This window comes from Miscanthus floridulus, chromosome 18 (assembly GCF_019320115.1).
Source record: "Miscanthus floridulus cultivar M001 chromosome 18, ASM1932011v1, whole genome shotgun sequence".
NCBI lineage: Eukaryota > Viridiplantae > Streptophyta > Magnoliopsida > Poales > Poaceae > Miscanthus > Miscanthus floridulus.
In genome coordinates this window covers 107,135,206-107,158,565 of record NC_089597.1, presented here as the reverse complement: position 1 = coordinate 107,158,565, position 23,360 = coordinate 107,135,206, and the positions used below count along the sequence as shown (strand labels likewise).

General features: G+C 42.6%; 2 protein-coding genes across 4 annotated transcripts; one reads left to right on the top strand and one right to left on the bottom strand.

Moving 5' to 3' along the window:
* Positions 1 to 14,573: 14,573 nt before the first annotated feature.
* On the top strand, positions 14,574 to 18,572 carry LOC136520420 (uncharacterized). Of its 2 annotated transcripts, none has more exons than XM_066513924.1 (5): positions 14,574 to 16,311; positions 17,542 to 17,624; positions 17,719 to 17,860; positions 17,985 to 18,045; positions 18,257 to 18,572. In XM_066513924.1, exons 2-5 carry the CDS (start codon positions 17,582 to 17,584, stop codon positions 18,434 to 18,436), a joined length of 426 nt encoding a protein of 141 aa, XP_066370021.1. In that variant the 5' UTR covers positions 14,574 to 16,311; positions 17,542 to 17,581; the 3' UTR covers positions 18,437 to 18,572. The 2 variants fall into 2 exon arrangements, with proteins under 2 accessions (XP_066370021.1, XP_066370020.1); XM_066513923.1 differs by having other exon boundaries at positions 14,576 to 16,355.
* On the bottom strand, positions 18,572 to 22,089 carry LOC136520419 (cryptochrome DASH, chloroplastic/mitochondrial-like). Of its 2 annotated transcripts, none has more exons than XM_066513922.1 (12): positions 21,615 to 22,089; positions 21,299 to 21,438; positions 21,003 to 21,221; positions 20,779 to 20,919; positions 20,502 to 20,693; positions 20,379 to 20,425; positions 20,136 to 20,212; positions 19,911 to 19,986; positions 19,758 to 19,827; positions 19,529 to 19,652; positions 19,338 to 19,387; positions 18,572 to 18,773 (listed from the first exon to the last, which is right to left on the bottom strand). In XM_066513922.1, exons 1-12 carry the CDS (start codon positions 22,003 to 22,005, stop codon positions 18,573 to 18,575), a joined length of 1,728 nt encoding a protein of 575 aa, XP_066370019.1. In that variant the 5' UTR covers positions 22,006 to 22,089; the 3' UTR covers position 18,572. The 2 variants fall into 2 exon arrangements, with proteins under 2 accessions (XP_066370019.1, XP_066370018.1); XM_066513921.1 differs by lacking the exon at positions 18,572 to 18,773 and adding an exon at positions 18,801 to 19,139 and having other exon boundaries at positions 21,615 to 22,079.
* Positions 22,090 to 23,360: the final 1,271 nt, after the last annotated feature.

Here is a 23,360-nt window from a genome sequence, read left to right as displayed (position 1 = left end):
AGATGGAGTTGGAGTTGATGTGGATCAATTTGGTGAAGAAACTCCACCGGCGGAGTGTCCGCCCGTAGAGTGCGGACAGTCCAACGGTGCCACCGGTGCCCTACATAGAAAAGACAGGGTCTCACAGAGTGCATCGGACGCTGGTCACATGGTGACTGAACGCTGGGGTCCTACGTCTGGTCAGTAGTGGCAGACAGCGTGCAGGCGTCGGTCATCGACCGGACGCTGGCGCTGGAAGTGACCGGACGCTGGCTGTGTGCGTCCGGTCAAGGTGACATTTGGTGACGCAGGAGCTAGAGTATGACCAGACGCTGGGCTATGTCCGATCACGTGCGACCGGACGCGTTCGGTCAAGGTCGGTACCTTACTGTAAATGACCGGACGCTGAGGTCCAGCGTCCGGTCAGTTGAAGCTGCTGCATTCGGTCAGAAGATTACTGTTGAGATCGGAAGAATACCGTTGAACGTAGGTGACACATGGCTGTCATCGGGCGACCGGACGCTGAGGTCCAGCGTCCGGTCGGCCCGACTTTTGCCTAGTGAAGGGGTAACGGCTAGTTTAGCCCTTGGGGCTATAAATAGAAGTGGCCTTCGGCCATGGCTGGTGTTGAGCACCTTGAGGGACTTTATGTCCATGCTTGAGAGTGCTTGGGAGCCCTCCATCTCACACATACTTGATAGTGATCATCCGATTGTGTGAGTGAGCGATTCTAGTGTGGTTGCATCGTGAGGTTGCATCAAGTGGCACTAGATGATCGAGTTGCAAGCCGGTGGTGCTTGTTACTCTTGAAGGTTGCCACCTCCTAGATGGCTTGGTGGTGGTCTCCGTGGAAGCCCACAAGAAGCTTGTGCGGTGCTCCGGAGAAGTGCTTTGTGAGGGGCATTGTGCTCGCCCCGCGGGAGTCGCGAAGAGCAACTTTAGTAAAGCGTGTCATTGAGCTACCCTCACTCAAGGGGTAGGTTCTTGCGGTGCCCGACGTGCGGGCTTGGCGGGTGATGCCAATTAGCCGCCGAACCACCAAGTGAGTGGTCGACACAACGGGGACTAGTGTGTTGGCAAACACGTGAACCTCAGGAGAAAAATCATCGTGTCAACCTTGTTCTTCCCATTGGTTTGCATTCTCGTTACACAAGCTTGCAATTACTTTTATATACATTGAGCTTGTGTTGTTGCTTTAATAATTAGTTAGCCTACGTAGCTTGCTAATTATCTTCTTGCTTATGTAGCATAGAAGTAGCTCCCTTACGTGGCTAATTTGGTTTGTGTAACCTTGTTAGTCACTTTGCTTAGTTTGTGTAGCTAAGTTTTTGCGCTCTCTAATTCGGCATTGGTTGCCGTGTTATTGAGCATTGCTAGTGAGCTTAGTTGGCTTTGTTTTTTTTGCTTACTAGCATGTGTAGGAGCTCCCTTGTTGCTTAAAGTACTAGTGGCATAGGTTTGTGTGACCTTGCTTCTAGAATTGGTTAAGAGAGCTCTAACTAGCCCGGCACCTTTGTTGCTTGATTAGTATCTTTGCAAGGTGCTTGTGAACATAGATAGAGGGGTGTAGTCTTGGCTAGACCGATAGTTTTAATTCCGTACTTGTTTCGGTTAGTCAACATGATTAAGTTTCAAAAATGACTATTCACCCCCCCTCTAGTCGCCATCTCGACCCTTTCAATTGGTATCGGAGCCCGGTCTCTCATTTGTGGTCTTCACCGATCCGAGAGGATGGCGAACTTTGGGCTAGAAGTTGTTTGTGACACACACATTTTTGATGGCACACACTATGCATGGTGGAAACATCATACGCTTGATCATTTTCATGAATTGGGTCCCAAGGCATGGTGGATCATTGTGGTTGGTTTTTCTCGTGATGCCTTGGATAAGGATAACCTCACCCAAGCGCAAGAGGATTGCTTACAACTTGATCATCGTGCTCTTTATTATCTAACGTGTGCTATACATGATGATATTTTTAGACGTGTGTGGGACTTGGAGAGTGCTCATGATATGTGGCTAGCACTCCAAGCCTTTTATGGTGACTCCTCCACATGGGATGATGGTAAATTCAAGAAGGAGGATGAACCAAAGAAGGAGGCGCATGAGTGTGTTGAGCATAACCACAATTTGGTGATTGTGGAAGATTGCTCCACCTCATGGTCAAGTGATGATGATGATCAATCAACTACAAGTTCACTTGACAAGGTTGATGATGATGCCACAAGTGTTGCAAGTGATGATGCTACCCATTGCACACTTGATGGTGATGATGGTTCATGCTCAAGCCATAATGAAGATGCTACTACATGCTCTCCAACCACACCACATTGTCTCATGTCACAAGGTGACACCAATGTATCAAATGATGATGTGGTTGATCATGTTGATTCATATAATGAGCTTGTTAGTAGACTTGCTAGCATGACCATGTCTTTAGAAAATAAGAAAGCTAAAACATTGAAATTAGAAAAATGAAAACTCATTTCTAAAGAACTCTTATGAAGAACATAAGAAATTACTTGATGAATATAAATCTTCACTTGATGAGCTTAAATTGAATCATAAGACACTACTTGCATCTCATGATGAATTATTAGAACAACATGCTTCTCTCATTAAAGTGTTTACAAAGAAACTTAAAAATAATGAGAGCTCATCACATGGATCAAATGATAAATTACAAAATATTGCTAACCCTTGTGGTGTAGGCAAGAAGCATGTATCCACCTCTTGTGATGATTTATTAGATATGCCATGCTCTTTACATATAGATGCTTGTTCTACTTCTATGTCTTGTGAGACTAACCTTTTGAAGGAGAACAATGAGCTCAAAAATGAAGTGAAGAAATTGAGCAACAAGTTAGAGATGTGCTACAACTCTGAAGTCACCTTTGAGCATATGTTGAAGACTCAAAGAAACTTTGGTGACAAGAGTGGAGTCGGCTTCAAGACTAGCAAAGTCAATCATCAAGAAAGCCCCAATGACACAAGTGGCATTAGCTTCAACAAGAGCAAGATCAAGGGCAAAAGATGGGGCAAGAGAAGATATGAAAGAGAGATGAAGAAGCAAGAACAAGAGAAGCTCTCTCATTTCATGTGCTTCAAGTGCCATGAAGTGGGACATCTTGCAAATGGTTGCCCCAATAAAGAAAAGTTCAAGTTGAAGAAAGAAGAAGAGAGGCTAAGGCATATCAAGTGCTTCAAGTGCCGTACTTGGGGTCATCTTACCTCAATGTGCCCAACCAAGCAATTGGTGAAGCAACAAGTAAAGTCTCAACCAAAGCCACAAGTTGAGCAAGAGAAGACACCCCAAGTTCAAATCAAGATCAACCATAAAGATGGTGGTAATTTGATGATAAAGAAGAAGAAAATAAGAAGGGGTGGAAAGGCAAGGCATCAAATGCAAACTCAAGATGCCAAGATGATGAGCAAGAATGAAGATGAGAAGAAAGATTTTGCTCACATCAAGTGTGAAAGTATGGGACACTTTGCCTCTAAGTGTCCTACCAAACTTGAGAAGAAGGCTCAAGCAATCCATGAGAGGCAAGGCAATGAGAAGCACCACATGAGCAAGGAAGAGAAGGCTCAATCAAAGAGAAAGTGCTACTCATGCCGGGAAAGGGGACATATGGCACATTCATGTCCTCTAGGTAACACTCCTAAGCCTATTTCAATTGATGATGATTCTATGCTTAGGAAGGATGGCAATGGTACCTCATTGGTTGCAATTGCAAAACATCCCGCTACTCATACTAAGGCGTTGCCTAAGTATGTTGCTCCTAACTTGAGATGACCCAAACTTGTTTGGGTACTATCGAAAGGTGGATGATTGATTGTAGGTACCATCGGCTTTGGAGTCTTGGTTCAAATGATATTCATCTTGTTGATCATGTAGTTGAGCCAAGTATTGCTAAGTGATGATCATTATGCTAATGCCATGACAAATTGAATGAAGTCCAAATGTGCTACAACATACAAGTGTAAATTTCAAGTTGTTGGTGATTCATTGGATATATTTGATAACTTGCAAATAATTGAGTTGAAGCTTGCTAGTTGGATGATCATGAGCTAACCAAGGTATATCTCTTGTTGATCATTTCATTTGGGTGCATATGAGTTGATCGAATTGGATAAATATACAATGTTGCTTGCTATGAGATGTTTGAATGGATAATTGATTAGTAGTCAAATTTGGATTGATTTGTGTTGGATAAGTTCATGAGATGACATTTAGTAAGTGATTTGAATGGATATATGTCTTATGGAAGTATTCAAACAAGTTAGTATCAAGTTTGATTCACATTTGATGAAGTATAACTCAATTGTTGAAATCTGTCCTATATTGCAAAATCTGAGCTAGCTGTGATCTTAGCCATGTTTGAGAAATCAAAACTTATTGGATTGGAATGAAAATTGGTGTACATGCTCTAGACTTATGGTACAAGATGCTGTAAAATTTTCATAAGAATTAGATAAGATATGCTTCAGTTTTGGAGTGGATCTTGTCAGCTATAGTGCAGCAGTTTTCAGCATGTAGCAGTGGTGGAAGAATTGATATATAGCAGCAATCTAGAAGTCAAATGAAGCTCAAATTTTTATAGCTGCTAGATAACTTAGTAAAGAACATCTCCACCAAATTTTGTGGTATTTGTATTTGTACTTTGGGATATATGCTTATTTCTTTGAAGGGTACAAAATCTGTCAGAAAAGTGACAAATGTTGGATTGATCTAAAGTCACTTTGATTGAAAGGTCCTCAAGTTGGAAACATGTTTATAAGTGTTTGAGGTACCTAAGTTTGGTTTTGAGATGATCTAGAAGCATGACAAGAAAAGAGTACAAGGCCATTTGATTGTGGAGTGTATTTTGCACACATTTGGTACTCAAATTGGAAGATCAAGATCAAACTCAAGATGAAGTTGAATGTTAAGTTCTAGTGACTATTGGAAATCATTTGGTAGAAAAAAAAGAACTTAAATAAGAAGAAAGAAAAGGACTTAAAGAAGGAATCAAGGTTACTCACCAAGTTAAGTCCATCACTAGGATCAATCAATCAAGTCATTTCAAGTGAGTATCAAGAATGATTCTTGGAGAGAGGTCACTTCTCCCTAGTGTAGGGTCTTGCCGCCTATGAGTAGGTAAACCAAGTGTGGTACTTGGAAGGCTAACATAGAAGTGGTGATCTGAGAGACATTTAAGATACTTAGTTGAAGCAATCAAAAGGATTGATCAAGAAAAGCAAGCAACACCCAAAAGAGAGCTAGTTATTTCCAAGTGGCATTCTCAAATTGATACTCTCATGCAAGCAAGAATCATAAGATGAAGCAAGTCAACCACAACAAGAACGTGCACTTGATCATAAGTGGTATTCATATCATATGGGTGAAGAATGAAATTCAAATTGGTATCTATTGGTCTTCACCAAGCTTCAAATCGGACTTCACATTGCCATTGGAGTAATAAATTGGAATCTATGTGACTATCCTCTACTCCAACATAGCAAAGGTATCATTGTAATGTGCATGATCATTTCATCCCTTACTAGTATGTGGCTAGTGCATATAGTACATGCTTAATAGGATCATGCATAACAAATGAAATATTTAAATTCATAGCCTACCACTATTGCTTGAATGATTAATTGATCTAGTGGTTAGTGTGTGAATTTGTTCATGAGCAAGTGAACCCAAGTACTTGACTCAATTTGAATTGCTAAACAAGTGACAAGTACAACATTGGCAAGATAACCCTTACTTAAGGTGTGAAGAAGCTTGTCATTGGTTCAAACCGGACTTGAAAGCTTAAGCAAATCAATTTAGTTTAAGTCAACCATAAAAGCTCATGATAATGATAAGAGTACAAGCACAAGACAACAATGCAAATGGATATCTAATTTGTATATTTCAAGTAGTATCTAGACTTAATTATTTCATCAAGAATTCACAAGCGATGTCTAGATCAACTCACAAGTGATATCATATAAGTGGTACTCATAAAGATACCAAATGTTCAAGAAAATAATTAATTTTGAAAAATCCAACAAGTGGTTCCATACTAGAAAATTCTTTAAAATGATATCACGCCTTCAATTGGTATCCTACAATTGGTATCAATCATAAAAACAATGGTTCCACAAGTGATCCTCAACTTTAAGTGATCATAAAATAAAGAATGCATCCCTCACCTATAAGAACTTAAGTGTATAAAATGGATGACCCATGCATAAGAATGATAAGATACAAGTAATACAAGTTGCAAATTCTAAATGGTATCTACATGTGGTGTCATTCCAATATTCAAGTAATGTCCATTAAAAATGTAAAATTCAAGTCTCAACCATCTACCCCAAAAGTGCATACCTTTGCATCAATAAGAAGCATACCTTTTATGGAAATTGATGACAAAGGGGGAGAAGTTGTACAAAGATATGATATGAAAGATATATGGGGGAGAAATTGTACCACGGGGGAGAGATTGTACCATGGGGGAGAGATTGTACAAGAGATAGGACATGGACATGAACAAAGAGGGAGCAACATTGGAGAAAAGAGTGGATCAAAATTCTTGGACAAGAAGAGAAGCACACAAATTGATATGTGCATATTCATGTGCTTGCTTGCATTGCATAAAACTTTCAAATTCAATATGCATGCTTGTGTGGTGTATGCTAGTTGTAGAACTTGAATGATGATTTGATAACTAGCATGCATAGGATGATAGCTAGACACTTGGTATGTTTTACAAGTAATGCTAGTACCTTATTTTTAATGTTGATCTCATGAGGTATCTAGTGTTTTTATTTCCAAGTGGCATCTAGCTAATCATGGTGCTAAGGATGAACTTAAAGGTGCAACTACGATTGGTATCACACTTCAAAGGTTTATTCTATACACCTTAGCATCATTCGGTAATAATTACTCTCCCACAATTTAAATCTATGCATATGTGCAAGCTTAAAATCTATGCATATGTGCTCGCATTGCTTCTCTCGCTCTCTCTCTTCCTTTTTCTACTGATTTCTGGTCGTCGTCGCTCGGCCACAGCGCAAGCGCTGCCTTCACCCCTTTTCTGCTTGCTGCTCATCGACACGGCGAGCCGCAGTGCCCTCTCCTTCCCCTGCTCTGCTCGCCACGGTCGCCGCTGTCCTGCGCCACCGCCCGCAGGTGCCGGCTTTCCCCTGCGCGAGCGCACGTGGTCGTCCACTGCTCCTTCCGTGCGCGCGTGCACGTTTTTCCCACGGCCATGCCGGTGCTCTGTCCGTGCCGCCCCACCTCCACGCACAAGCCGCTGTACCCCGTGCTGAGCCCGCTCGGTACCTCAACATCTGCGCCACTCCATCTCCGTGCTCGGCCTTCGCTGCAATCACCGAGCGCACCGGTCCGTGCACCTCCCCGTGACCTGCTGCTCCCGTCTGCACCACCGCCTTGCCTCATTGCTTCTCGTACCGACGCTGCTCTCCCACGAGCCGCGTTCTCACTGTCATGCCGTATCCGGCCACCACATCACCGAGCCGCCTCGCCAGCCGCAACTACCGCGCCCGCAGGCGCACGCGTGCCCCTACCACGGCCTGCCGTGGCTGTGCCCGAGCAGTAGCGCCCCTTGTCCCACAGTGCCCGCCGACGCCCGGTGCCCGCGTCGCGTCTCGCCAGGGCCACGCCGTGCTGAGTTTGGTCGGGTCTGCCTCCTGCCTAGAGCCGACGAGACGTCCTGCCGCGAAGCCGTTTCACCTCCGTCACCGCCGGCCAATGACTCCCCTGCCGGTGCCCTACGTTGGAAGAGGAAGGAAGGGTGACAATCCAAGCCGGAATTTTATACGGGGTTCTTTACGCAAAATACTTGACTCAAGTAAATAGTGTTGTTGGACCTTGTCGTAATTTAAGGGAAGTTCAGTGGCCATTTCACGTATGTGCCGCGTCTTGTCCCCGCGCTTGGGCCGGCTTTGGGCCGTTGCCTGCGCTGGGCCGGCCTATTTCCGCGCATGGGCTGGCCGCTCAGTCGCCTGGGCCGTCCACGTTGCTGCCGTCGCCGCTGGGCCGCTCGCCACTGCGCTGGGCCGCACACGCTGTGCCCGCCTGGGCCGCCTTTGCGCTGGACCTAGCCGAGCTGGCCACTAGGCCGGTTTGGTGGCCGCGGGCCTTTAGTCTTATGAAGCACTTGTTAATTTAGTTGCGGAAATAGACTTATAAAATTTATAGTAAATTATAGAAAAATCGTAAAAATGCCAAACCAGTTTTGTTGAATCTCTAAAATCATGATCTACCTGTTAGTATATTTGGTTCACATAGTTTGGTAATATTTTTGGGAGCTATATAATTAATCTAAGATACTTAATATTGTAAAATATAAACTTATAGGAATTGTTGTGATAAATCGGTAACAGTATTGGATCTGCAATCTTTACAGTAGGTTCCTAGCAATATTTACTGCTCCCTGTAAATTTTGTAGCTCTGGAATAATTAGTTGCTAAATAAGTAATAAGGTCCTATTGCGAATAAAGAAACACCGTTGGTGTATATAACTAAAAGAATTATTGGGAAATAACGCCTTGTCCGACAACGTGTATATATAGCCTAAGTACGGTCGTCGTAGAACTAGCCCGTTAACTCGAGAGGCGTACGTCGTATTTTACGAGTCACAATTGCAGTTGATTAATTACATCTTTGCATCGCATGCATATCATATAGATACGATGATGAATCAACGGATCGATCGAAGGATGATTGGGAATCTAATGATGGTGTAATGGTATTCTCTCCAGGAGGTGATGCAATGGGCTTCCTATCTAGATGATCTAAAGATGCAGAAACTAACTTTTTAATATATGTCTTACCCAGGCAAGCCCCGGTGCATAACCCCTACTTATCTGCAGTTTAAATTATATTTGTGCATTAAGTTTCAAGGAGTTGAATGAAACCACTTGCATATATATCTTTATCCTATGAGTCTTACTAGTATGACAGGATCGTGTAGACTGCTATGCTATAGGACTCCGGTAGAAGTCGAGTGATTGCCTGTCACTCGCGAGATATAGGAAATATGTTACTATATGATTATCACTTGGAATATATAAAATGGTGGAAAGGAAAATGGTGACCGGGCAGGGATATGGTTTGGGTATTGGTGGGTGTAGAAAGTTGTGTCGCCGCGGAGGCGGGTCATAGCTTGGTTACACCGTTTTTCCCTATCTGGTCGGTTAAGGACCGATCATTGCATATGACTCTAGGTAGGTCACAGACTTATTATTCCGAGCACATACTTGTGTATGGGCGCTTGGAAGACTTGTTGCTCTCTTGTCGTGGATCCGGCTCTTTTCGGACCGACTGTTAGGGTTTGTTTTTGGTGGAGGAGGTCCTTGCACCGCGCTGAGTCCGGGACTCAGGGGCGAGGGCTTGGAGTCCCAGTTTGGACGAGGACCTGGACACCCAGGACAGGAGAGTGATGGGTTGGTTCTGCTTATGCCTGGGGCACAAGCGGGGCATGTGTTTTCAGGGTACCCAGCTGGGGGCATTGATTCGCAAATCGCCGGGCTATCCAGTATGGCTTGTCTACGGTTTAGCATCGTAGTAAGAACTAGAAGATGAAAGATGGAAGATGGACAAAGGAAATCTGATTGCTTACCACCTGCTTGAAAGTAGCACAGGTGCTTACATAGAATGGTTAGTTAATGAACCAATGCGGCTATTAATAAAAATCGAATGTAAGGACGCACGCTTAGTAATGCTTCCTGCAATGCAATAAACTCACAAGCCAGATAGCCTTGCATATCCTTGGAGTCTTTTCTTTTCTCCTATCGGGTAAGTCTTGTTGAGTACAATTGAGTACTCAGGGTTTTATTCCCCCTGTTGCAGGTGATAGGTGGATGCTTGAGTTGACTCTTGTGTGTGGATTCCTCCTGGTGGGCTCAGCGAGGAATTCCGTTACGCTGCGATCATAGTTGTTATGATAACTCTCACCAAATACTTTTATAAATAAAAGTTTCATAATATGTTGTCTTAGTCTATATATCAATACTTCCTCATGTCATTAATAGATGTTTATTTCCGCTGTAACTCTGTTCACATGTTTTTATTCCGCTGTTCAATTAAATGGTTTATAACTCTGATAATATGATTTCATTCCGCTATTATATTAATAAATATTATACTCTGATGTTGTATTAAAAGTGATGTAAGAAATGATTACGAATGACGTAAGCTTTATTCTCTCATTTGTGATCCTGATGGCAAAAATGTGGATTTTTGGGTTCTCCCCTAGGGTGTGTCCGACGGAACCGAGTAATTTAGTGTTCCCCTTGAGTGCTTAGTGTCTAATGGAAGACAAGCACTCCTATGAGGCATTAGATTAGGCGGTTCTACCACAGATAGTGATGATGATGAATTTGAATCACCTTCATATGATGATCTTGCTAAATTGCTAAATCAATACACTAAGATCATTAGAAAGTCAAGAGCTAAGAATGAAAAGCTAGAACTTAAGAATGATTCTATTTTAGCTAAATGTGACATAGCGAAAAAGGCTAGTGTTGAGCTTAGAGAAGCAAATGATGCTATGTTATCCAAACTCAAGGAGCTCAAATCTTCTAAGAAAGAGCTTAAAGAAAAACATGATAAACTTGAGGGGATACATAATGAGCTCATCACTAGCTATAACATTCTAAAAGAAGAGTATACGAACCTCAAGGTTAATTATGATAATCTTGTTATCTCTCATGAGTTTTTATTCAATGAGCCACATGATGCTACTAACCATGTTGTTAAGATTGATATAGCTACATCATGTGATGATTTGATTATTGAGAGCATTGAGCAAGGTTCTAGTCAGTGTTTTTCTAAACGCTAAACGGTAAATAGTCGGTCACCTACCGTTTAGCCATTATTCGGGCAAAACATCCCATTAAACGGGCTAAACGGCCAATTAAACGGGGTAAACGGGCGATTAAATAGAAACGGTACAACACCGTGTAGCGTTTACACGGTGTTTAAACAGGCTAAATGACCGTTTAGGCGAACAGTGGTTCTAGTAGCAAAGGTAAGCAAGTGGTTGAGTTCGGTAACTATGATAAGTATGTCAAGATCAAGAATGAGAATGAGAAGCTAAAGAAAGATTTTAAGAAGCTTTCAACCACCAACACCATTGTGATAGAGAACCTTAACCATGATAGTGATCTAGCTCTTGAGAATGAGAAGCTTAAAGAAGAGAACAAGAGGCTTAAGAAGGAGAAAAATCATGATGAGCTAAAAGAAGAAAATGAGAAGCTCAAGCTACAAAAGGAACATCTCAAGATCGGGGTGAGCAAATTCACAAGAGGCCAGCATCTTCAAAGTGAGCTACTCATGAACACCGTCATGAAGACAGATAGAAGTGGAATTAGATACTTAGCATGTCAATAGAAGAAGGCTCAAGCTCAACACCAATGACAACACAAGTCAAAGTCAAAGCCAAAAAGGTGTTTTAAGTGTGGACAAGAAGGTCACTTTGCCCATCGGTGTCAAACTCCACCACCACAACCCTTGCCCAAGCAAGCTAGACCTTTTGCTTTCAATGCTCATTACATGCTTGGAATGGATTCTAGTGGTAAAATGAAAGTCATGTTCTTAGGACCTCCCAACAAGAATAGGCCTAAGAAAATTTAGGTTGCAAAGTCACTTGTAGAGAAAGTCAAGGGCCCTCAACAAGTTTGGGTCCCTAAACAAGCTTGATCTCTTGTGTGTAGATGAACTACAAGACCGATGGAAATCATTGGGTAATTGATAGTGGTTGCACACAACATATGACCGGTGATCCTCGTATGTTCACCTCGCTAGATGAAGAAATAGATAACCAAGAAAGAATTACATTTGGAGATAATTCAAAAGGCAAAGTGAAAGGATTGGGTAAAGTGGCAATATCAAATGATCACTCTATTTCAAATGTGCTATATGTTGCTTCTTTGAGTTTCAACTTGCTATCCGTTGGACAATTATGTGATCTTGGCTTCCAATGTTTGTTTACCGAGAAGGAAGTTGTTGTATCTAAGAAGGATGATGATCAAGTGATATTCAAGGGATTTAGATACAACCTATATCTAGTGGATTTCACCTCTGAATATGCTAACTTAAAGACATGCCTATTCACCAAAACTTCATTTAGGTGGCTATGGCATAGAAGACTTGCTCATGTTGGGATGAACTCACTCAAGAAACTTATGAAGAATGAATTGGTGATAGAGTTGAAGGATGTGAAATTTGAGAAGGACAAGCTTTGTAGTGCATGTCAAGCCGGCAAACAAGTTGCAAACACTCATCCTACAAAAGCTTTCATATCAACCACAAGAGTGCTAGAGCTCATTTACATGGACTTATTTGAACCAACAACTTATAAGAGTTTGAGAGGAAATCTTTATTGTCTTATGATTATTGATGACTACTCAAGATATACATGGGTGTTTTTCCTTCATGACAAGACCGAGGTTGCATCATGCTTCAAGAAGTTTGCCAAGAGAGCACAAAATGAGTTTGAAGTGAAGCTCAAGAAGATTAGAAGCGATAATGGTAAAGAATTTGATAACACAAACATTGAACCTTATTGTGATGAAGTTGGAATCAAGCATGAGGCCTCCGTAACATACACTACTCAACAAAATGGTGTAGTTGAGAGAAAGAACCGGACACTCATTACACTTGCAAGAACAATGCTTGATGAGTACATGCTCATTTGCTTTGCTTCCGCGTCTTTACTCCGATTCAAATGAGCTTTATTTCTTGTACTCATGCTTATTTCATATCTATTGAGTACATCATGTTGCCTTGGGTCATATAAGCTTGCCTAACTCTTTTGTTCTTATTGTCAAAAGCTTATATGAACCAAGCATGTTGAAAACCTCATCTCTTTTACATACTCGAGGTTGTATTGTCATCAATCACCAAAAAGGGGGAGATTGAAAGCATCTAGGCCCCTAGTTGGGTTTCAGTGATTAATGACAATACTTGATTACTATGACTAACGTGTGTTTTGCAGAGACAATTAAGTTAGGTCATGGTAATGCCAATTGATTGGGCAATCATGGTTGTCATGCCCCTACGACAGAAATCATTTTGGTTTTCAAAGGATGGATGACAAGGTTAAGAATGGACTAGTTCTAAGTGTCGTTTGGTATTGAAGAGACACTTAGAGTAGTTTAGGACTTTATTTTTCCTTTGGCCATACTATTAAGAGGGGGTATGAACTAGTAGCTTGACCTAGGTGAGTCTAGTGGGTTAGGTGTGATACACACTTGTCAAATCTAGCACTAGGTAGCTCCTAAGTAGCCCTAAGATCAATTGGAGCAAACTTTATTCATATATGATTTCGAGTTGGAAGTGAGTGGAGGGTCAAATATTGATCGGACGCTGGTCTCGGTGTGACCGGACGCTGGCAGTAGAGTCCGGTCAGTTCATTTGATCAAGGTGAAGTCGTCTGGTTGTGACCAGACGCTGAGAGAAAAGTGATCGGATGCTGGGTGCCAAAGTCCGGTCAACTCCAGTAAGGTTCCAGAGAGGGAGAATCTTGATTGGACGTGTCCAGTCAGTGCTGACCGGACGCTGGGTGCCAGAGTCCGGTCAACATCAGTAAGGTTCTAGAGAGCAGTTTTCACGACCAGACGTTGGTTAGAGTCCGGTCACAACTTAACGGCTCTATGGCTATGAGAACTGACCGAAGCATCCAGTCACCTTGATCGGAGCGTCCGGTCACCCGCAGAGTGCTGACTCAAGCACATAACGGTTCGTTTTGAATGAGGGGGTATAAATACTTCCTCTATTTATTCAAGGGAGTACTCTTGCCCATTTGAATAGTTGAGAAACACTCTTGAGAGTGTCAAGGAGAGCAAGAGCCTAATGAGGTGATTGAGATTTGAGAATCCAAGATTAATGCCTCATTAGTGAAAAGAGAGTAGCAAGTGTGCATCCACCTTTCTCATTAGGCTTGTTGTGGTCAAGTGAGAGTTCTTGCTTGTTACTCTTGGTGATCGCCATCATCTAGACGGCTTGGTGGTGATTGGGAGTTTGGTGATCATCTGGCAGAGCTTGTGAATGACCCAACTCAAGTTGTGAGCGATTGTGGGTGATTCACCACAATGGAGTATCGAAGAATCAACCCGTAGAGAACACTTGATCCCTGCACAAATCAAGGGGGAGCTACACCCTTGCGCGGGTGCTCCAACGAGGACTAGTGAGGAGTAGCGACTCTCCGATACCTCGGTAAAACATCGCTGCGTTCCTTCTCCTCTTTTTACTTTAAGCATTTATATTTGAGCAATTCAATTCTTGTCTTTACATTCTTAGAATTGCCATGTTAGAGTAGGATTGGAACTTATGGTGCTAAACTTTTGTGCGGTAAATCAATAGAATCACTTTCTAGGCACAAGGGGTGAAGTGGGATAAGTGTAGGGTTTAATTATTGCAAAGAATTTTAGAATTAGCCCAATTCACCCCCCTTGGGCATCTTGATCCTTTCACTAGTCATTGTACCGAATATACCCATGAAGTGTTGACACCATATAAACTTACATGCACCCATCTATTCTTTGGTTAGAGATCAATTCTTTTGCTTCATGTCTTTTCATGTGTTCTTTGTGCGTGTTTCACTTGGGATTGAGAAGGAAGAGTGGAAGACAGATAATCTATCATTTTCTCCACGCCTAATCTAATGTCGAAAAAGAAATGTGGATCACAAGATTCATGAGGACATTTACACCCACCTTAACAACGATGACTTATGTTGGGAAGAAAACCTGATCAAGAAGCCTACTCCCCTCACCTACCTCACATGCTCCATAACAACACTAAGAGAGAACCACTATGATAGACGAAGGACCCTAATAAAACCAAAACCTCTAGATACCTCTAGAAATCCTAGGCCCGCTTGACCCAAGGTTAGAAAGGCATTTTTAGCAACATACATCATCTCTTTCTATTGATTGTTTTTATTTCAGTGGCAGGCTTTGTTTTGTGAGTCTAATTATGTAATCGACCGATAAAAATACTCCCTTGGTTCGGAAATACAAGGTATCAAAGCAATTTTAGGACTAGACAAAGAGTTTGACAAAATACAAACTTGGCTCTCACTAATTAGGTAATTTGGTTGTTAACTTGCTTAATTTCCTAGTAAGACATAGTTTAAAAAGACAAGGATGCATGTCATTGATTTTGGCTACCAATTACATAATTTGGGCAAGGTGGTGTTTAAAAGGTATGCATGCATGGATGTGATTCAAAAGACAAGCATGTATGAATGAGGTTGAACAATCCAGAATACCTTATAATTTTAGATAAAATTTAAAAGTTCGATGTCTTGTATTTTGAAAATCAAATGTTTAAATTAGGTAATAATTAGAAATGGTTACAAATGATATCACTTTTACCAAAATTTTCTCAATGTTCCATTTTTGTTTTCATCTCTACTCCATCCATTCCAAATTATAAGTCGTTTTAGCTTTTTTTTTTAGATATATAGTTTTTGTTACGTACCTAGATATACATTTTTAAATCGTGTCTCTAAACTAAGCACCATTTTGATAGGGACTCTCAGTTTCTTTCCCGTTTGCATCACATGGATTAATTTCATGGAAAAAACCCCTAAAAGAAAACACGGAGACCGTTGCAATCACGCTAATGTTTCTTGAATGAAAAAGGAAAAAGTATTTTTTTTTCTTTTGAGAAGAAAAGGAAAGAGTATGTAATCTGGGTCTCGTTTTGGTGGGCTTTTCAGGTCCATGATTTCCGGCCCACCGGGCACCGGCAGCAGCAGTTCCCTTTTCACATTTGTGCGATCCACACGCCGCGGCGCAACTACAACAAACTGACACAGCGGCGCCCCCGCGCGACGGCACCCGTTTCACACAAGCGCGACGGCACGGTACAAGTGTACTGCACGTCACGCCGCGCAACTGCAACTGCAACTGCGAGTGACACACTGGCACGGTCACGGCGGCTGGGCGCTCTCAGGCCCCGCTCGCGAGACGCGGCCCCGCCCCGCCAGCCGCCAGCCGCCCCTCTTCGCCTTTCCCTACCCGCAAGCGCCACGCTTCTTTTCTTATCCTCTCGCAGTCTCGCTCTCGAGCCTCGCGTCGCAGCCCTCGTGAGCGTCGGCGTGCGTCCTCTCATCTCCCGGATAAATACACAGGGGGCAAACAGCCCGGTTCTCCTGGCCTTTCCCTTCACACGCACGCACGCTCACTCGCCAAGGGCAGAGGCGGCCGGACGGGGGGCGGCGGCCGGCGGGGGCGCGGCAGAGCGGAGCGGTTCTTCTCCACGCCCTGACGTCTCCCTCTTCCCCGCTCTCCGCAGCCTCGGTGCTCCCTTCTCCCGTTCAGGTGGTGTATGTAGGAGGACGACCAATCTGGCGAACTAGACCCGGGTACGACGAAGTTGCCACCGCCGTCCGCCGGTGCCGGCCGTTTCTTCCTTTGTCCGTGGTTGCGGTTTCGACGGTGGTTTTGTTTCGCGTAGATTAATCGCTGTGTTGTCGAAAGATTCGGGCGTTTCTTGCTGCCTCTAGGTTCTTGTTGGGTCCATAGTGATTGGTGGATGGTTGTACGGATTGGAATCTGAGGTTTGGTTTTCGCGGCGTCAATGCCTGGATTCATTCCAGCATTTATTGTTGGGATCTCGAGTTTCACCTTTCCGACGCGCCAAAAACACAAACTTTGTGTGCACCGGCCACCAGGGCCCGTCTCCGAGATATATAGGTTATGGAAAGGATGCTCCTTAAAGAAGAACACAAAACGATTGTGGAACCGATATCTGCTTTGAGTTTTTTCGTTGGCAAGACGAGAACTTGGGAGTTTCTTGAGGGGAATTTTCACATGAACCTGGTGTACTATACAAGTACACCATATATTTTCCCGATGTAGTACAATAGGGCCTGCTGCAGTCCTGATTCTGGTATTTTGTCTTAGATTTGTTTAGGGGTAGGATTTTTTGGAGGGGTATTCTGTCTGAGAGATGGCGCGGGCAGATACAAACTTTCTGGCAGCCACAGTCATCACAGAACGAGCACCTATGAGATGGGGATGGGGAGCTACCTGACCATGGGTGATGGCCTGGTAGGGTGAGAATGGGTGTGACCTGGTGGGGGACCATGTTAGCGCCATTAGGGGTACAAGGATTCAGGGGACGACTTTGGCTTTCTCATCCCCAACCACAGAAACTGGGAGGAAGGTTTGCCGGTCCAGTGTTGGGGCACCAGGTGAGCGCCATTAGGGGTACATGGTTCAAGGGACGAGTTTGGCTTTCTCCTCCCCAACCACAGAAACTGGGAGGAAGGTTTGCTGTTCCAGTGTTGGGGCACCAGGTGAGCGCCATTAGGGGTACCGGGTTCAGGGACGAGTTTGGCTTTCTCCTCCCCAGCCCCAGAAACTGGGAGGAAGGTTTGCCAGTCCAGCGTTGGGGTGCCACAGGGCTTTCTAGTGGGGTTTGGTGGTACTAATAACCCCGTTAACCATGTGTCTCTTTCTATCCTTAACTATTCTCTTGAACTATGTGAAGACACCTTTTCTTGATTTACCGATCATTCACCATTGGGGTTACACTTGATTGTGCAGGAGCCTTGTTTACTGAAGCAGCTTAGTTCCTGTTCCTGTCATGGGTATGGAACATTTCATGAGTTCTGCAAACCCTTCAGCAGGTTCAAACTATGCTTCGCTGTACATAATATAGTTCCATTTTAGGGGTAACTTACACAAACTGCGACTAAGACCCAGCTTACCTCTTATAAAAAGGTTTTGCATTGTATGGAAATGAAGCAACAGAGGAAATGAAAAGGTTACAAGGTCTAAGAGCAGAAACACTGATGGAAACCTACCAAAGCACAGAAAGCGGAGATGTCGCGATCAGGTGTCCAATACCATGCAAAAGCAGCAGGTACAATCCAGCTCTCTGATCTGGTCTGGAAGTTCTGTTACTATTGTACTTCTAAATTTTTGCACAAACAGTCATACACTTTGCATGTTCTGATGTTTTCTTGTACTGATGCTCATGAGTCAAGGCGGTATAGGGAACATGACTTGAGAGCTGCACAAGATCTTTCTGAATTCATTCTGAGCAAGGTTCCTTTCTTCTTCCATCAAACTACTACCTGTATTCTGATGTTTCTCAAAATGTGCTTCCACTTCCATTTAATTTATCGCCTTTATTAAAAATTACTTTTTTTTCTTCTCTTTTCTTGAGGTGATTTTGTTGCAAATTTATAGCACATTTAAACTGGAATTTACTTGGAACTGAACTAATGCTTCTGTTGTGGGACTATGCAATCTGCAGGCTTCACCTCCATACTTTATGGGATCTCCACCAGTTCGTGCAACCAATCCTCTTGTTCATGATGCACAATTCTGTGCGTGGAAAGTGCACAATGTAGATCAGACGTTAGGAATTCCTATACCAGCCAAGAGTAACAATGCTCGCTACTGTGCAAGAAAAGAATCTTTTACGAACGCTTGAAGCTACATTTATCAACTCATGACCGTTCAGCGATGTCGTAGTCGTATCTCTGCTTCTCTCAGCAAGGCTAACTTGTATATATGAGTTGCTGCCCTTTTGAAGGTGTCAGGTGTCTTATTTGAGTGTTTAGAGTATCTCATTGGCAGTGCTGTAAATATCTTTTTGCTTGGTAATTTTTGTTAGTGGAGCTAGTTTTGGTGAATAAGTACTGGTATAAACTTTGTTGTTGAGTAATGAGATAACCTGAATGAAAATGTTTGCCTTTCTTCAGTTTCTGGTTGCCAATGTGTTGGATGTGCACGTGAATGTTTAGAGCCTTTGATCTTTTGTGCTGGATCTGCTGACAAACATTGCAAAGTGTAGCTGAATGCATCAATGAACATTGCATAAGACCATAGAGAAATTCGTGCATGTTTACACTACAATCAGTTATGTAAAAAAATTACTTCCATCTCCTACTGATAAGATGGTTCTTTCTGAGTGAATCAAGAGCCTCCTATTTTACTTGTCTTCTGTACGTATTGTTTGGTCTTCTCTGCCGGTTGAATTGCTGATCCTTCTTTTGATTTCCAACATCAAACTTCAGTGGTACTGTCTGCCTGATGTATGAGGCCCCTGGGAAATTTCTCCTTTCCTTTGCAAGTGACCGAAGTTCCGGTAACCAGTATGCAACGTATTCCCCTTCAGGATCATATGACTTTGCCTGCAGATGGATGTTCATGCACGGTATTGCTATAGTTACAAACTAACATGCTGTGAAATTAACTTCTTGGTGTTTTGAAGTGATCAGTTGATTCATAAAACGTACAATTTCATATTGCTGTGGCAATATATCCTAAGATTCGGCTCATTACGGTAGTGATTTTTCAGGTAAGAGAGTTCAGTCTGGTCAAATACTTACTTGCTTCGGGATACTGAAGTATCGATCTTCTCTTGGATCATTGCCAACTCCTGTCAGAGTACAGCAGAAACATTTCATTCAGTTCCAGTCTACAAGGATATGTAAGCGACCTTTGTAGTTTTCTTGAATTTATTTTCTTTGGTCATATTGTTCTATCCAGTATTTAAAGGATCAGTAAAGACACAACTAACCTGCTCCATATGTCCAATTGCCATAATTTGAAGCTGGGTCATAATCCAATAAGCATGTCTCGAACCATTCGGCTCCCATTCGCCAATCAATACCCATATCTCGGACAAGAAATGAGCAGGCAATCTGCAGATAGGCAGTGATTGAGAGATGAATAATTGGGAATAGATGCCCTGCAGTGTTAGCCCTCTGCTGTCTTTTCTGCTTATGTGGTCAGATGTAGAAGGATACCTGACGACCACGGTTGGACATGAAACCGGTGGCTGAAAGCTCCCTCATGTTGGCATCAATAAGAGGATATCTGGAATTTACCATGACTGAATTCAGAAGGCACAAGAACAATGGCTCCAGATTTCAGAAGAATAAAGTCGAGTAATACCATACCCAGTTCGACCATCTCTCCATGATTCAAACAGTGCTTGGTCCTGACTCCACTTTGATACTACTTTCCTCGGACCTTCTACAATAATAGTTTGCAGCCAGATTATACCTTACCAGCCAAAATGGACATGTTTCCCAAATGGCATAGTTGTGCATTATTTTCATCATAAAAGGTTTTTTTATACAAAACCTAAGGGTATGAGAGACAGCACCATATTTGGTCCTTACCCAGGTGAAATATGGCATTCCCATATTTTGCTGATAGAAATCTGAAGTAGTCTCTCCATATCAACTCAAATAAAACCCTGAAGCCATTGACTTATCAGGAAAAGGCACTTCACTCCATATGAATGGGAATACACCTTACAAACTAGTTCAGCATGAAACTAGGGTACAAACATATATTCCATGGGGGACTTTAGCTCGAACTCGAGCCTGCAAGGAGTACAACTTATGAGAAGGCACACTAACCAATATGTAGAATCATTTGCCACTCTTTGCTTCTCATATCTCTTCACCTGCATCATAAAGGACATATAGCAAATTGTGTTAGGCAAAGCTAACGAGCTCTGCAGTTAATGAGAAATTCTTTACCTCTTCGCAAATATAACGTGGCGAAAGACTGCCAGAAGCAAGCCAAGGAGAGAACTTTGTGGAGTAGTCTGGACCTAACATGCCATTCCTAGTCACCTTGTAGTCTTTCAACTGATCCTTCTTCCAGAAGTACTCATGTACTCTACCAAGAGCTGCATTCTCTCCTCCTATGAAATACATTCCTTTCTCAGACTGCAAGGAGAAGAAAACAGTACAGATTAAAACTAGAACTAGTGAAGCACCTGACTAAAGCACAACTAGCTGCAACTAAACCTGCCTTTGTAACACTCAGGCCTAATGACTCCAGTGTTGGTATTGTCCCCCCTCCTCCAATTTCATCTATGCTGGAACTAGGGAGCGGACCAAGCGACGGTGGCAACTTGGTGCAGTTCCTAACTGAAGACTTCGATTCAACTGCCTGGCAAAAAGCACTGCTTCAGCATTAAGTCATTAACCATTACGCCTGCAAAAAGGCCTAGAATTTGCAAAGAAAATCCCGACCTTTCTGAACTGTGTGTACACGTCTGGCAAGTTGTTAACTGGGAACGGGAGGTCATCAACGTGGTACATTGTTGCTCCCCAGATGAGCTGCAACCTGGGGTTCAGAGGTTTCTTCGGGACAGATGCTCCTCCTTTAGCAATCTGAACTTGCTCCAAGCCTTTGCTCACGAGGCGTTCGACAAGGAGCTCTTCGCTACAGGTTTCCTTATGAGCATAAATCTGGAGATAGATAAAGATCCATAATTCAACTATACTAACATAAGTTGAGAGATAAGATTGTGCAGAAGGGGACCTACTGTATGTGCACTGACAGCCTTTGCAATTGAAGGAAGTATCTCTTCAGGCTTGCCATGCCGGACTAGCAAATCGAGGCCCTTTTTCCTCAGACTCTGCTTCAGGTCTCCTAAACACTCTATCAAGAACTGCGCCCTCAATGCTGAATAGGTGATTTAAGTTTCACCAAACACAACAAATAGACGTAAATCATCAATATTTTCTAATCAGGCAACTTGCAGTTGGCTCTACGATGACAAAGAATCAGCATTTTCCTAAGCGATCGCAAATCCCTGATGCAGCAGCAACGAACAAAATGCAGAATCTCTAGCTCCTCACCTCCCATCTTGGGGAACCCAAAATAATGCGTGCTCCCCGAAAAGATCCGTGGATCGACGCAGTACACCGGCAGGACCGCCTCGGAAGCCGCCCATGCGCGCAGAAGCGCCTCGTTATCAAGAACTCGGAGGTCGTTCCTGAACCACACGACGGCCACCCCGGCGCCGCCTCTCCTCAAGCTCGGCGACGTGTACCTCTGGAAGGCATCGTCTGCCACTGCGCAGGCCTCGTCAGTGCCGAGGGAAGGCACCGGCACCGCCGCACCGCGCACCAAACGGGAAGAGGAGCTCGATGGGGCGGCGCTCATGGCGAGGAAGCGACGATTGGAGGGTGGGCTAGTGAGGAGGAGGAATCGAGGACGGAGAGGGGAAGAGGAGATGTAGTGGAGCATTTCTTGATTGGACTGGCAGTTGAGAGTTTTGAGAAGTGAGGGGGTGATTTGGAAAGTTGGAAGGGGAAGGTGGAGGGAAGAGCGGAGAATAGTGCCACGTGTCCGTGTTCGACTGGTGCTACGTGGCCTGATGTGGGCCTGTGGAAATAGGATGTGGATATTGTAGGCCTGGGTAGAATTAAGACGGATGGGCCCATCATCCACATGTCAGTGTCTCATCTTGGAGATTGAAAATGAACTAGTATCTCTTAATAAAATATAAATATTATGTTTTGTGATTCTATATTAGCTGCGGCTCAAAAGCGCTTACTTTGCTCAAATAAGGTTTTGCTATGGTTTACCATAGACCATTGATTTAGATGTTAATTATCACATATTACCTAACAAGAGGTAATAGGAAAAATAAGAAATATCTTCCTAAATAAATATATCTAAGAGCATCTCTAAGGGCCGTTTAGATCCCTTCATTTTGGAGGAATTGAAATATACTTAATGGATTAGACTATTTGGCTTGAAATTTGACATTCCATAACTTTTTCAAACTCACAAATAAGCCTATCTCAAATTCATAGGACGGAAGATGGAAATGGATTCTATAGATCACTGTGCTATAATACTACTCTCTAACTTATAGCACACTCTTCAACTCACTTCCCTACAATAGAAATGCAACATATAAGTATGTTCCTTATATGTCTAACAATAAATATATAAATATATTTCATATACAACTATATTAGTTTAATTAATCGATGTCTAAATTGTAATTATTAGAATAAATTCAATTCCAAGAATCCAAACGGGCCCTAAGAGTCTTTCTAAAATTCATTCACTAAATCATCATATAGAGGGCCATTTGCATGATAATCGCTTTCTATATCTTTTTACTCTCCAACAGTTTTTCTATATCTTATATGCACTCTAGAGAGCCATTCTCGTTTTCTATCTTTGGTTAGCGAGAAATCCGAATAGAAGATGGCTATATTTGGATAATTAATTAAAGAAGTTGTTGAGGGTATTTTTTCACAAAATCTCTGTTCGTAACAATTAGAAAAGATACAATGAATCTCTTAGAGTTGCTCTAATATATATGTATCCCCTCCACTCCAAATTATAAGTTATTCTGGCTTTTTTAAGATATATAACTTTTATTATGTATATAGATATAATATATCTAAGTGTATAACAAAATTTATGTACCTAAAAAAGATAAACAAATGGACCCATCATCCACGTGTCAGTGTCTCGTCTTGGAGATGGAAAATGTACTGTACTAGTATATCTCCTCTCCTAAAATATAAATATTATGTTTTGGAATTCCATTAGCAGCAGCTCAAATACACTTACTTTGCTGA

What these genes read in the sequence shown, in the direction of transcription:
- LOC136520420 (XM_066513924.1), top strand. Translation starts at nt 17,582, where the DNA reads ATGGGTATGGAACATTTCATGAGTTCTGCAAACCCTTCAGCAG. An exon ending in TTCTGCAAACCCTTCAGCAG is followed by an intron (nt 17,625 to 17,718) that starts GTTCAAACTATG and finishes TCTTATAAAAAG; the next exon opens with GTTTTGCATTGTATGGAAAT. An exon ending in CTGAATTCATTCTGAGCAAG is followed by an intron (nt 18,046 to 18,256) that starts GTTCCTTTCTTC and finishes TGCAATCTGCAG; the next exon opens with GCTTCACCTCCATACTTTAT.
- LOC136520419 (XM_066513921.1), bottom strand. Translation starts at nt 22,005, where the DNA reads ATGCTCCACTACATCTCCTCTTCCCCTCTCCGTCCTCGATTCCTCCTC. An exon ending in GAATGCCATATTTCACCTGG is followed by an intron (nt 19,987 to 20,135) that starts GTAAGGACCAAA and finishes CTATTATTGTAG; the next exon opens with AAGGTCCGAGGAAAGTAGTA. An exon ending in CAATTGGACATATGGAGCAG is followed by an intron (nt 19,388 to 19,528) that starts GTTAGTTGTGTC and finishes GTACTCTGACAG; the next exon opens with GAGTTGGCAATGATCCAAGA.